Raw genomic sequence first — 13,408 nt, forward strand, 5'->3', positions numbered from 1 at the left:
ACACATGGTGCTGTGAATAAACATGCCCTGATTATTGACACACACACACACACACACATACAGGCATGCACACAGCCACATGCGCACACATGCGCACGCACACTCTGTGTGATAACTTCCACAGTGTGCAGACATGATCATAAAACAAGCAACACAAACCACAAGAGCGTTGATTCCTGTGACTCCATGTTTCGTTGAATCCAGAATGATGAACAATGTAATTTACAGCCGTGGATCCATTCAGACTGGGGTCCATAATCACTTTGTACTTTCATGTGGCTCTTAAGATCTAATGTGGTTGTCAAAGATGAACCCATTGCTGCTTGTTATAGGGGACTCATGCTGTTCCTCGGTGCAACTTCCCTACGAAATACATTTCATGTGCCACATACAGCAGTTTTGATTCCAGTTTGACAAAGTCGGGAATTATCTCACGATGCCATAGCTGTCTGTTCAAGTTCAGAAGTTACATTTCAGAAACATACGCCGTCTACGTAGGTTCGTGTGTACCTTTGTGTGAAGAGGACGCGTCCTTTGCTCATGATCTTTGGCGTTGGTGTCAGAGATTTCATTCTGCCTCCTCACAGCAACCTCTGCACCACAAGAACTAACAGCAGTGTACAAAGCACAGACACACAAAAACTTATTACACATGATTATAAATGCCACTTCCTTATGGAAACATGACAATGCTTTCCACAGAGATTTGGTGAAGCAGAAGTTGGAGAGATGTTTTAAAACAACACTTTTAAAGCCCTGGAAAACCACAGTGGAGAGGAACATCTTCCTCTATGTCCACAACCATTCGTCTTCAATCTGGCAAAAATCATCGGCTGCATAATAAACGAGTTATGTTCAGATAACCACTTAACTAACTTTGAGTTAAATGGTAACAACAATGTGTGAGTTTGTTTACTTGCCAGTCATTTTATTTTCAATGCAGCCTTCTCTTGGGAACCAAATGTGTCTTTAATGAGCTCAGTAGCTCAACCCTCTTCAGATACACGCTTTTTATTCAGCTCAACAGTGAAGCATTATTCACATTTAAGTGTCTGCCTCTGGAGGCTCGTCCTCTCACACGACCCGCTGTAAACACACAGCCTGCTTCAGTTTCTTTCACGGCTCAGTTCAACATAGGTGCCCCGTACCTTAACTTCTTCCACCACGGGGGGGGGGAGTAGTAAGTAAAGAGAGAAAGACAGTGAGACACGATCATGACCACAGGCTGCCAGTAAATCCAATGACAGATGTTCCCGTTAACACCAACTCCACCGTTGATTCCAGTACACCTTTTACCAAATGCTGGAAATAAGTTTCATTCAACAATCCCGCTGCAAACCAGGAGAGTTTAAACACTGGCTTCCGAGAAAGTCAATATTTTGAAACCAAGCACACATTTGTTCGGTGGTACTGGCTCACTGGTTTTCTCAGGTGCACATGTTTCCAGGGCCCGATTCTGACCAATTTCATCCTTTTTTTTAATTTTAGCTGGTTTTGGAACAGCACATGACAAAGCTACACCCACTTTCTCACCCACCACAGTTTCGTACCAAACATTGACACAGCGGCGTGTGACGCAAACCTGCTGGGAGGAAAGGCTCAGCAGGCAGCTGTGGTGGGGCTGAGGCTTGAAGCAGCAATGAATGGCCTTGTTCTCTCCTGTTAAACTCAACGGGCTGCCCTCCATTTGAGCCGAAGGTGTGGGCTGCGAGGGCAATATGGAGGGAGGGGGGGCAGTCTGCCAACTACAACATTACAACAGTGGTGGGATTGTGTGGTCTGTGTTTTCTGTCCCTCTGAGGAGGAAAAGGTTCTGCTCTCCCTTCCATCATCCTCTTGTCTCTGCCTGACACGGAGCACTTTCCCTCCGTCCAACATCTCACCTGTCTGAGGGGGAAGCCGGGGTGCCGGCACTCAGGGTTTCAAAAGACTGTTGACATTTTCACATCTTTGTGTGACTGACCTCACCTTGTGTGAATTATACTTTTGTATAATTCGCCATCCATCTGTTGTTAATTGATGTGATGAATTAGTACACAAGCTCTTTGTTCTCATAATCTCTTAAAGCCGACTCAGGTCTCTTTGTTCGTTTTTTTTTAACGGAGGCCACTGTAGCTTTTATTTGGCCTCGGACCGGTTGACCAGAACAGGTTTAAGGCTCTGGTGAGGTTTTTTTTGGGGGGGGGGGGGGGGGGGGGGACAGTGTCCTGTTAAGGGGCAGGCGTGCAAGGGGAAAACAGGATAAGTCTATTACCGGTAGTTGAAAACATCAGTGGCGAACTGGTCGGAGGCCAAAGCGCCAGATGAATCTCCGGTGGTCCTGCCAGAAATATCACAACACCCTCAACCTGACATTTAGATTCCCTCCAAAAAAAAGGGTGGTCTTCTGAAGGCAGTGGAAACCAAGAGAGTATTCCTTTGTTCACACCTCTCATCTGGACCCCGAGAACTCACATCTGTTTTTGTTTTCTTTTTCTCTCTCTCTCTCTCTCTCCTCCTCTCCTCCTCCTCTCCTCTGTCTTGTCTTGTCTTGTCTTGTCTTGTCTTGTCTTGTCTTGTCTTGTCTCAGCTCATTGGCTACAGTGAGAAGCCCATCAACCTGCAGATGTTCATCGGAACAGCAGACGACCGTTACTTGAGGCCGCACGCCTTCTACCAGGTGCACCGGATCACCGGGAAAACCGTAGCCACAGCCAGCCAAGAAATTGTAGTCTCCAGCACCAAAGTTCTCGAAATTCCTCTCCTGCCTGAAAACAACATGTCAGCCGGGTAAGTTATGAGCTTACCACCATGAAGGAAGCCCTGGCCAATGAAAAATAACCATGTTCATCATCATAAAGGGTTGTTACATCCTCCAAAGGAGATTGAATAGATTTAAACAAACAGGAAAAGCTTACTAATGGAGCAGAGAAGCAACCTTTATTCAAATATTTAAGATTACAAATCATCTGAATGATTATATTTCAGTAAGATCTGGTTTCATTTATCTCTTTATTCATAGGAAGGGATCTGGTAGGGATTCTCTTATTTATAGCTGGAATAAATCATATTCACAGGCATCTTTATTTTGTGAATTCAACACTTAATTTGCCCCTCATTGCCAATCCCCTGCTGGGCTTGTGGTTGGTTTTTATCACTCAGGTCCTTCACGACTTATCCATGTCTTAGCGATTGCCCTCCCGGTGGTGCCGAATGGGGCAACTATTTTTCCCCTCTTACCTTGCAGTATCGACTGTGCCGGCATCCTCAAGCTGCGGAATTCGGACATCGAGCTGCGGAAGGGGGAGACGGATATCGGGAGGAAGAACACACGAGTCCGCGTGGTGTTCAGAGTGCACATCCCTCAGCCCAACGGGAAGGTGCTGTCGCTGCAGGCTGCCTCTATTCCTGTGGAGTGCTGTGAGTGTCAAGTCTCGCGTGCATGCAATCACACCAAAACACATTCATTCAGAAAACCACACACACGCATATGCAAACCTTACCACACACGTCTTTACTAGCAAGCTTTCAATCTGGCGATTTGATACGTTGTTTTAATCTACCGTTTGCTCTCACTGAAAGTCACTTCAGATATTTTGTTGACAACTTTGTATCATAAAGTGCTCCTGTTAACGCGTCCGCTTATATTATAGTACATCCGTAGTCCAGCCTAAAAGACACACTGCAGTGTGAATGAACACAGCTCGGCAAATGATCATCCTCCTTTTCTCCCGAACCCCACGCTGCGTCTCTCCCAGCCCAGCGCTCGGCTCAAGAGCTGCCCCAGGTTGACAAGACCAGCCTGACCAGCTGTCTGGTCAGCGGGGGAGAAGAGATGGTCATCAGCGGATCCAACTTCTTCCCAGAGTCCAAGGTCATCTTCCTGGAGAAAGGCCCTGGTAAGTGTTGTGTCTGCACAGCAGTCGTCATGGCGGATGCATGTCTGCAGGGATATAAAAGAGACATGTATCATTATCTTAGCCTCAACAAGTCTCCTTGTCCCACAGGGCATTTATTTAAATGCAGAACAGATTTATGTCTGCCAGTAATACTGTCTATCAAGCAGGCTTTAGGCAGCAACAGGCACGTATTGTATAGTGAGGACAAAAATTTTAAAAAGTTCACATTTTCATATCATCATCCACACTTAGTTTACTAACGCAAACAATGTCATTAAGAACATGAAAATGTTTTTGTTTGAATTAGTTTATGAGACAAAACAACGTAATAATTTACAGTTCCATAAGTAGAAAATCCAATACAAGAAGGCAATGCTTTTTTAATGTCATTGATATCCAAAAAACAAACAAAATCACAGACACAAAAATACACAAAACAGATGCATCCTCTAAACTAAATTGAGTATTTGTGACTTTAAAATGTGCTGAAGCGATTACTTCGTTAAACTCCCCGTGCTAGTCGTCGCTTGTCTTTCTCTGCCGTATCTTTTTTTTCTCTGTTGTACTTCACTCCGTAATCAAAACACAGAGATTCCCAGAGATGGAAATTTTAAACGGTGAACATTCATAGAGCCAGTCTCTGCCTGCCTGAGGTACCTTTGTGATGTAGAGCAACAGAATCAAGTTGACACACAGCAGAACGATGAGTGGAGTTGTTTTTGTGAGCGAGAGCCATTCTCTGGGACTCTGTCAGGAATGTCTTCAGCTCGTTCATGTGAAGCACGGCACAGAAAAGTAGCAACGGGTGAAACAAACTCACTGATGGTCTTTACAGCACAGCGGCAGGTGCATCTTGGGTAGGGAGGAAAGCTGGGCCTCTGTGGGAGGAGACAGCAGGAATATTACAGGAGAGGGGAAGAGGATGGGCTTGTGTGATTGATCCCCCTCATCAGGACTAATCCGCCTGCTTTAGTGCAATGAAGCACTGATTGGAGTAAGTGCAGGAACGGAAGAAAAGGAAGAAAGAGAGGCAGTGACAGACATTTTTCCACCATCTCTCATAATTGAAAGACAACAGTAGACTCACAAAGGGACCGGAGAGACTGGCCGAGTGTTGCTAGTACACAGAGATTATTGGATGGCTCTATAAATGACGTTACTATATACAGAAACAGAGGTCCTGGCGTTTGTTTGTGTGAGATCCTATTTTAAAGCACATCAATGTCAAACTGCGATGCAGTAGTTTAGCTTTGCTATCTCTTGGCGTGCAGAGCATTGGTGTGATTTCTGCTTTTTGTTTCCTTAATGTAACCTTTACTTGGGTCTTCAGGATCAAGTGGATAATATTCTGAAAGGTTACTAACTGAAAGGCCTTTAAACTAAATAAATACTGTTTTAACATCAGTGATAGATGTCTGTTTGTCTCACAAGCATAGTCTCTACTTACAACCAGGATTGGGGTTTCACAGTCACTAGACTGCATCAAACATTAACATGTACAATAGGTCCATAATTGGTATAAGTATGTCAACTTTACAAGGATGATTGTTGATATAAAGGCAATAACACGGACTGCCCTGAATCGTGACTAACGCAGCACGTGCACTCCGTACTGCCGTTGGTTTCTACAAAGACGTCTCAACATAAACAGTGATCACCGTTCTGTTACCCTCTGACGGGGCGTCTCGATGATCCGAGTCGTTGTCTTCTATGAGGTATGAGGTTCCTGTCGGTGCATGTGGGGCCCTTGCGCCTGCCCGTTGTCACTGCAATAATGCGCCGCTGTCAGCTGCAAAGACGTTCAAGCTCCTTCTCCGTCATCGTCACAGTAGAGAGCGTGTCTGTACGGTTAATGTGCCGGTGGATTACTACGACGAAGGATAATGTCCGGGTGAGATTAGCGCGGGTACATCACCTACTTAAAGCGACAGTAGAGTGTGGATTTTGGTAGAACGCTGAATAGCCTAAATGTTGAGTGCTTGTTAGAATCTACTCAAATCGGCTGGTCCCTCTCTGCAGACGTGTTGAACATGCCTGACGTAACGGTGGTATTTGGGGGAATCCTTTTGGCTTTTGAGGAAGAGGCCGTGCAGGTGCAGAGTATACTTGCACCGTATGCACACCATGATACAGGCAACTGCAAATGCATTCGACTCCACTGAGGGACGATACAGCACTAAGATGCTGAGATGATTTCTTCCAACCACACGGCAGTCCTGTCAGTGTTTTCAGCCCGACGTATTCCCTCCAAGCAGCCCCTGAGATGTCTGGCCAAATAATTTGGTCCCTTGTAGGAAAACTGGAAGGGATGTTTATAGCCAGAAACCTGGTAGTGTGTAGAGGCATTTTAAAATAATACAATTATTCCACTGCTCTCTCCATAATTTTAACAGCAGGATATTTGGACATTTGATTACTATTTAATAGCTGCAAGGATTTTCTAGTCCTTTAAAAACGACATCATTTGGACGTCTGAAGCTTTGCGTGGTTCTTGAGCCCTGTCTGTTTGAGAAAGCACTGCACACTGACGTCATCTTTAGGAAAATAGGGAAAGAGAGCTACTCCAGATGAGGAAAGTAACTTTGAAAGAATAGCACACTGTAATTCAAAAGGGGTCTAAATTATGAAACCATATTCATCAGTGATCCTGTGTGGCCTGGGTTCACAACTGCCTCTCTTCGTCATTCATTTCAATTTTCACTCCATTTTGTGGTTTTATTGCCTATTTTAACGGTGTTTTTTGAAGGTGCTTGTATGAGTGATAGCAGGTTTTGTATTTGTCCAAAAACTGGCTAGTATATTATGTGAGGATGTGATACAATGGTTCTGTATTCTGCTTCATCAAGTCTTTTCTGATATCCTCGTCTGTCACATGTGGCGCTTTTCTCATGATTTTAAGGTTAAATGTTGAATGTAAAGAAACAGAGTTGAGAGTGACTAGAAAGTATTTCCTGAAGTATGACCAGTATAAATTTCAACTTGTAATATGTTGTGCAATATATGTCTCTGCTTGTTTATGGCAGTAGGATTATCATTGGCTGATGCATTTAGCTTTTTTATTCTTTACCATTCCCCCTAGATGGACGACCACAATGGGAGGTTGAGGCAAAGATAATGCACGAGAAAACTCAAGGAGTAAGTTGTCAGTTATTCTACATCATTGTGTCTGTATTACAGGTATTTGCGCCTTGATAAACATGACTGTTGTACATTTCTTTGTGCTAGTACTTGCATTTTATTGTATTGCAAATGGTGTTGTATGTTGTTGGCAATAAGTGTATGTTAATATCGTTAAATGTGTCTTTGTAGTCGTGCATGGTGGTGGAGGTCCCTCCCTACCACAGTAAGTCTGTGGGCTCAGCTGTGCAGGTGCAGTTCTATGTCTGCAATGGCAAGCGGAAAAGGAGCCAATCCCAGCGCTTCACTTACCTTTCAGGTGAGATGAGAGGGTGTCATGACTTTTATAAGAATCTTTCACCATCACTAACCGGCTTTCTGTGGCGGGTTGGATTGGTGGTGGGGGGGTGGGGGGGGGGGTGTATTAGACTTACAACTGCTATATTACAAAAGGGTACAAAACAGGTAAGGCAAGGGAGTATTATGATCCTAAGTAATTTTCCTGCAACTCATTTGTACAGATATTTTACACAAAGAGATCCTCTCGAGCTTCACTCTGCCTTCCTCTGGGTGTACTGCTTCCTGCTGTAGCTAATCCCCCCCCCCAGGGGACAGGAGTTTGAGTGACAGCAGAGGCGGTTGTAAAGAGTTCTTCATGTCGCACACTTCTCCACAGGGGTTTCACAAACCCCGTTTCTCTCTTTCTCTCTCCAGAGAAAGCATCGCTGTGGTTTAGAGGGGGCTCTTCCACTAACAATAATCTAACACCTGCAAACTGTTTATGTTGTGCAGCCTACACCTTTTCTCTCTCACATGTACTGTGCTTGCATTGGGTTTTATGATGCAAATCTTTTGCTGTCCAAGAAACGTTTGCTGTACATAGACCTCGAGTTGTGGTTTGATGTGATTACTTCAGCAGTCATGATATTTTGAAAGTTTCCTTTATGTTTTTCATTAAAGTCACATTCCTGCGATTTGATATTGTTTCTCTTGAAGCCAGTCAAACTGAAAAACGCCGTTGGCGGAATATAATGAAACGTGAGCATTTTGTGCGACATATCCAAACCCCTGAGTCTCACCACAACACTGTGTGTGTGTGTGTGTGTTTATGCGTGTGTGTATGCACATAAGCGGCCTCGCCCCTCCACCCACCCAGCCGTTCTGTTTGCAAGCACGCCCACTCGGCACTGACAGTTCCTGTTTTCGGCGTTGACAGATTGGGGCAGCCAATCAGAGCAGAGCAGAGTAACCCGGCTCTGTCAGTCAGGCTGGGTTGCTGACACCGCTAGTGTCACCACGGACACCGCCTGCTTTATTGTGGCAAACGAAGAAAAAAAAGGTTTCACCGTGGGCTGGGCTGCAGAGGCCCTGGCCCCATTTAAGGATGCGTTCTGAGAAAATTGGGTGACGAAACGTCTTTTTCAAACATTGTAGGCATATGTAGGTTAATATTGGGTCAAAATATCAAAACACCCATTCTTTAATTATGATCTATGTTTTAATATTCATTATGATTCCCTTCTCTTACCCGTGATATCCCTCTGGCTCCATTTTTACCAGAATGGACTTAAAAGCAGTTTGGCCTCTTGGTGCCCCCTTCCTTCTCACTCCCAGAGGCATGATGGGGTGAGGAGAGGGCATGAGCAGTGAACTCGTTTGCTTCCCGTCTGATCTGGGCTGCGGGGCATTCGGCTCCTCTTCCCACACAACATTTCACATGATGGCACCCGGGCCGACAACATATGCTCTCCCTCTAATTCAGAGCTGGATAAAAATAAAACTCACTGTCACAAGGCGCCAGATTGGGAAATAGGTTACCGATCAGCATAGCAGTGCTGTGAGCGTTCACAGTAAAAGGGAATGGCCCCATTTAACATTACAATGTCACTAGTTGTTTGTTTCCATCTGGAAGGAGACCCATTTCACAATGCATACATTTGAGACACTATTTTTACTGCTTTGAGATTCTCATGGTCTAGTTTTTCAGGTTTTACTGAAACATATTTCAACTTCAAAGCCACAGATTCATTCAGGGACTTACTGGGGGTTGAGAATGAGGAAAAACTGATGCCTTTTATTCAGCTGGTTGAAGTCACTGGACTTCTGTACTTGAAGCAAAAATAGCAGTTTGTTTTTGTTTTTCCTCTTCAGTATTTTAGTGACAATGTGTTTTTTTTCTCTCCCATCCTCTTTGTCTTTCCTGTTTCGTCACATCTCCCTTCCTCCCTCTCTATGTGCAAACCTCTCTCCTTTTAGTCATGGTGAAACAGGAGCACAGAGAAGAGCTGGACCTCTCTGCAGTACCCCCTATGTCCATGCCCCTGGCACACGCTGCCAGTCTGGTGCGCACCCAGCTGCCTTCTCCTGAGCAGTGCCACCCATCGGACAGCCTTCTGTCCAGCTCCCCTCGTGGCCTGGCCGCCGGCTCCGGACCTGGCCTGCTACCCCTGCAGGCCCCCTGCTCCTCCCTGGGCTCCCCATCTTTCCAGCACCTGCCTCACCTCCAGGGTCACAGCTTGCACCACCCTCCCGCTGACTGCCACATGACGTTCCACCCGAGCTCTGCCCCCGATCCTCTTCCTGCTCCTCCCCGGCCCTCCTACCAGTCTATGCAGCACAGCCACAGTCATAGTCATAGCCTGCCCTTCAACGGTCAGTCCAGCCTTCCTCCTCAGGGCTACGAGCGGATGCCCTACCAGCACAGCCCCAGTGCGGCGTCGCACCCAATAAGCATGGGAATGGTGTACCCTTCCTCTCCTTGCTCCTCACCATCAGCTCCCTCCTCTTCAACCACCAACCCCATAGCTGGGTCTCCCCAGAGCCAGCAGCCCCTGCTCACCCCCTCATCCCCACACCTGCACACACTCGGAGGCTATCACTGCTCCCCAAATCCCACCCGGGTGCCCTCTCCCGGTGGCCACCCTCTTGTAGGGCAGCACTCCTCCCAACTGCAGAGGGCTATGGGCTACCACCCGGTAAGTCAAAGGTCGTCCTCGTGTCCTACACCGTCCAGCGCCCCTGCTCCATGCATGATCCCCTCTCCCCACTCTGGGCCTTCCTCCCCTCAGCTCCACTCGCTGCCTTACCAGTCTCCCACCTCCTCCTCCCCCACCTCTGGCGGCAGTCCTCTGGGGCCCATGCACCAGCAGCATTCAGGACAGCCCTCTCCCCAGGCTACAAGCCCGGTCATGGCCAGCCTGTCCCCGGTGGCAGCGGGGCCCCTGGTTCACCCTCTAAGCCCTCAGGGGCCGTTCCCCTCGGACGGAGAGAGGCTGGACATCAAAGAGGAGCCCGAAGAGAGGGAGCCCACCTTCCGCTCCATCGGCCTACAGGACATCACGCTGGACGATGGTAAGATACTTATCTAGGATGTTGACCTCTGTGACTGCAAAATCATTTTGTGTCCAATTAATGTCTTTAACAAGCAGAAAAGCTCTGACAGTCATTGAGCGCAATGACATCAACCTGCCGTTTTACTCGCTCATTCTCCAGTTTTCTGTCACTCCAGTCTCTCTGCTCTCATTGTCACATGGTCCTTCCTCGCCGTGTCCTTTTACACAAGATATTTACACATCACACCCATCTGTGAACAATCTCATTTTCAGTCTAAAACAATGGACCACTGAGGGATCACATTTACCCAAACCAAATGTCACGTGCAAGATACATTTGTGTCTGATGATGTAAAACTAAAGCAGTAGTTTTCAAGTGGCTGAAGCCTTAATGCCTGATTATGGTGATAGCCTTTCAACAGGTTCATTACTGAGGGGTCCTGTGACTTAGTACTGGGTAACATAGACACAATAGGACTGATAACTAAAGCATCATACGGCATGATGGTAAAACTGCTGAGCTTCTCTATCTCCAGCAGCAGTTTCTTGGCTTCTTGGAGCTGGGGAGGGGGAGAGGATTGTATCATTTTGTGCTACTTGCAAAGACTGTAGCTGAAACACAGAAACTACAGCTGTGTGCTGCTACATCCTGTGTGCGCCTGTGTGTACGCGAGCGTGTGTACATGCATTAACAACTGTAATTAGCACGCCCAGGAGAACTTGTTGACCTAACAATTGCCCGTGAAGTAAGCACATGCATTTAGCAGCTTTTGTCTCTCTTACATGTACTCGTACTTATTTTCTTAAAATGTGTGTCCGAGCTGTTCCCAATCATCTACGTCCTTATCTGCCGTTCAGAGCCTTGCTTTGGTTTTATTAACCCTGGTGTCATATTCAAATGAGGGTCCTGAAGGTTTCGGGTTAATGAATAGCCTGGCGAGGCTGTCGGGGAGGTGATATTGTGTGCTAGCAAGGGTCAGCCTAATTATCACAGGGCCATTGTCAATAAGTCATGTGTGAAAGGCAGACAACCGCTGAGGTTTACCAGTGCGTAATACTTATGCATACACACGCTAACACACACATTTAAACACATGTCCTGAAAAGAAACCGTTCCATTGTCTCCTTTCTGTCTTTCTTTATTACAGACAATGTGCTGCACCATAGAACGTGTTCACGCACAGAACTGAAACTCCCATTTCGTCGTGCCTCTCCCGTTCACACGCGCAGACACAGACACACTCTGAAAGTAGCTGGCTGTGCTCTCGCACAAAAAAAAGAAAGTGAGAAAAGTTTGTAAAAGACACGGTTCAACTGGGAATGTAAGCGCTCCCTTTGAGCCGGTGGCTAAAAATAGCTTTCTATGCCAGACCAGCTCTGTAGGCCATGTTTTGAAGTAGCAGAGGGAAGCTTACACCCAGCTCCCAGTTTTAGCAGGTCACACTCTTTTTAAGTCGTAGTAGGCCAGTCTCTCCGGTCCCTTTTTTTAAGTAGACCATATTCACCCCAGTTTGACAGACAGACAGACAGATCAGGATGGGCACGAATGCAAACATAACATCCATAACACACAAATAAAATCCAGAGCTATTATGCATAATTCACTTTTCAAGGCAGTGTATATAATCACAACACTTCAGACATTTGAGAACGATGTTGCATCAACTTCACTCCCTTCAGCTCATGATTTGTACTCACTCGGTATTATTTCTACTGTCATCCACTCTTAAAATACATCTTTTATTCAAACGTTCCATGTGTTCGGGTAAAACGTGTCTTTGAACCGTTTTCTGACCTGTAGAAAGCTGAGACTGAATCATTGTTTCATCGTAACGGTCGTTATGCATGAAAACAAACTCCTGCAGTAGAATCACAGATGTCTGTCAGTGGCATCAGAGGGAATACGAGCAGAAAACTGCTCTGGTTAGCAAGCAGATGGCCCTCGTGACGCACACCAGAGCACGCTTGAGATGTGTGTGTGTGTGCGTGTGTGTGTGTGTGTGTGTGTGTGTGTGTGTGTGTGTGTGCGTTGGACGGGGTGTTTGTGTCTGTCTGTTTAATGTTTGTGGAGGTGTGAGTTTGCTGCATGTGTGCGCCGTGCAAAGCAGGAGACACAGGAGGTGAGAAGACAGACTGACAGACAGATGGACAGACGAGGTCAGAATCCAACCCCACTGCAGGGCCACTCAGCCACTCATCCAATCTGACATTACAGGAAAGGCTGTACTTCATCATTTCATTCTTTTTGAAAAAGGTACATGCTTTATATTTTGATATTCTCCATTTAGATTAAATTATGTTACCGTGAAATGTCCCCGTTTACAAATATAAAAATGATGTAGAATATATATTTCGTGTTAAAGAGTCTCTTTGAGATCACAGGAGACAGACGGCTAGGTTTTGTTTTTATTATGTTTTGCGGGGAACATAAGAAAAAGAAGATGTTAACAAAGGCAATGAACTGGAAAAAAGAAGAGAAGGAACGTTTCAACAAAGCAGCACGGGACATCACTGAATGTTGTTAAGATGTGCGGCTTTGTGTATTTCTACTGCTTTGACGTCTGAATCAAAACAGAAGAGTAAAGGTATTCCTTCAATATTATTGAAGAGCATTTTTCATCGTCACTGTTCGACACATCCAGTGAAGAGGCCATGATACAAAAAGAGCACCTCAATAAAATAAGTACAGGTTCTCTTCTCTTTTTTTATTACAGGACTTAAGAATGAACAGCTAGAGATGATTGATGGACTTATTATAGAATATTATTACTGCTTTTATATGAATTAATATCAATCCCCTGCGAGATTATCAACCAGGTTTGCCAAAGCCCTGAAAACTTTGTGTGTTTGGCGTCTACGTAAACACAGGAGCTGAAGAATAGGCCGTCCTGTAACGATGATTACAGCCGTCGTGGTGACAGAATATGAAGCCTCTGTGCTGCCGAACCGTGCATGTAAGCAATTAATCAGCATGTGACGATCTCCATGTTTACAGAGCATGAATGGGAAGGAATAGTGTGTGTGTGTGTGTGTGTGTGTGTGTGTGTGTGTGTGTGTGTGTGTGTGTGTGTGTGTGTGTGT

The 13,408-nt window shown here is 45.8% G+C and overlaps 1 protein-coding gene across 2 annotated transcripts in view; it reads left to right on the plus strand.

Annotated features, from left to right (window-relative positions):
- nfatc3a (nuclear factor of activated T cells 3a) overlaps window positions 1–13,408 on the plus strand; it is a 50,826-nt gene that overhangs the window by 28,365 nt on the left and 9,053 nt on the right. For both annotated transcript variants that reach the window (XM_079287735.1, XM_079287736.1), the window contains 6 exons: window positions 2,570–2,769; window positions 3,227–3,399; window positions 3,738–3,878; window positions 6,958–7,013; window positions 7,188–7,314; window positions 9,252–10,346. In XM_079287735.1, the coding sequence (XP_079143861.1) occupies window positions 2,570–2,769; window positions 3,227–3,399; window positions 3,738–3,878; window positions 6,958–7,013; window positions 7,188–7,314; window positions 9,252–10,346 (1,792 nt within the window). The remainder of the gene's footprint in view (window positions 1–2,569; window positions 2,770–3,226; window positions 3,400–3,737; window positions 3,879–6,957; window positions 7,014–7,187; window positions 7,315–9,251; window positions 10,347–13,408) is intronic.

Source organism: Melanostigma gelatinosum (genome assembly GCF_949748355.1).
Source record: "Melanostigma gelatinosum genome assembly, chromosome: 2".
In the NCBI taxonomy this organism is placed as follows: domain Eukaryota; kingdom Metazoa; phylum Chordata; class Actinopteri; order Perciformes; family Zoarcidae; genus Melanostigma; species Melanostigma gelatinosum.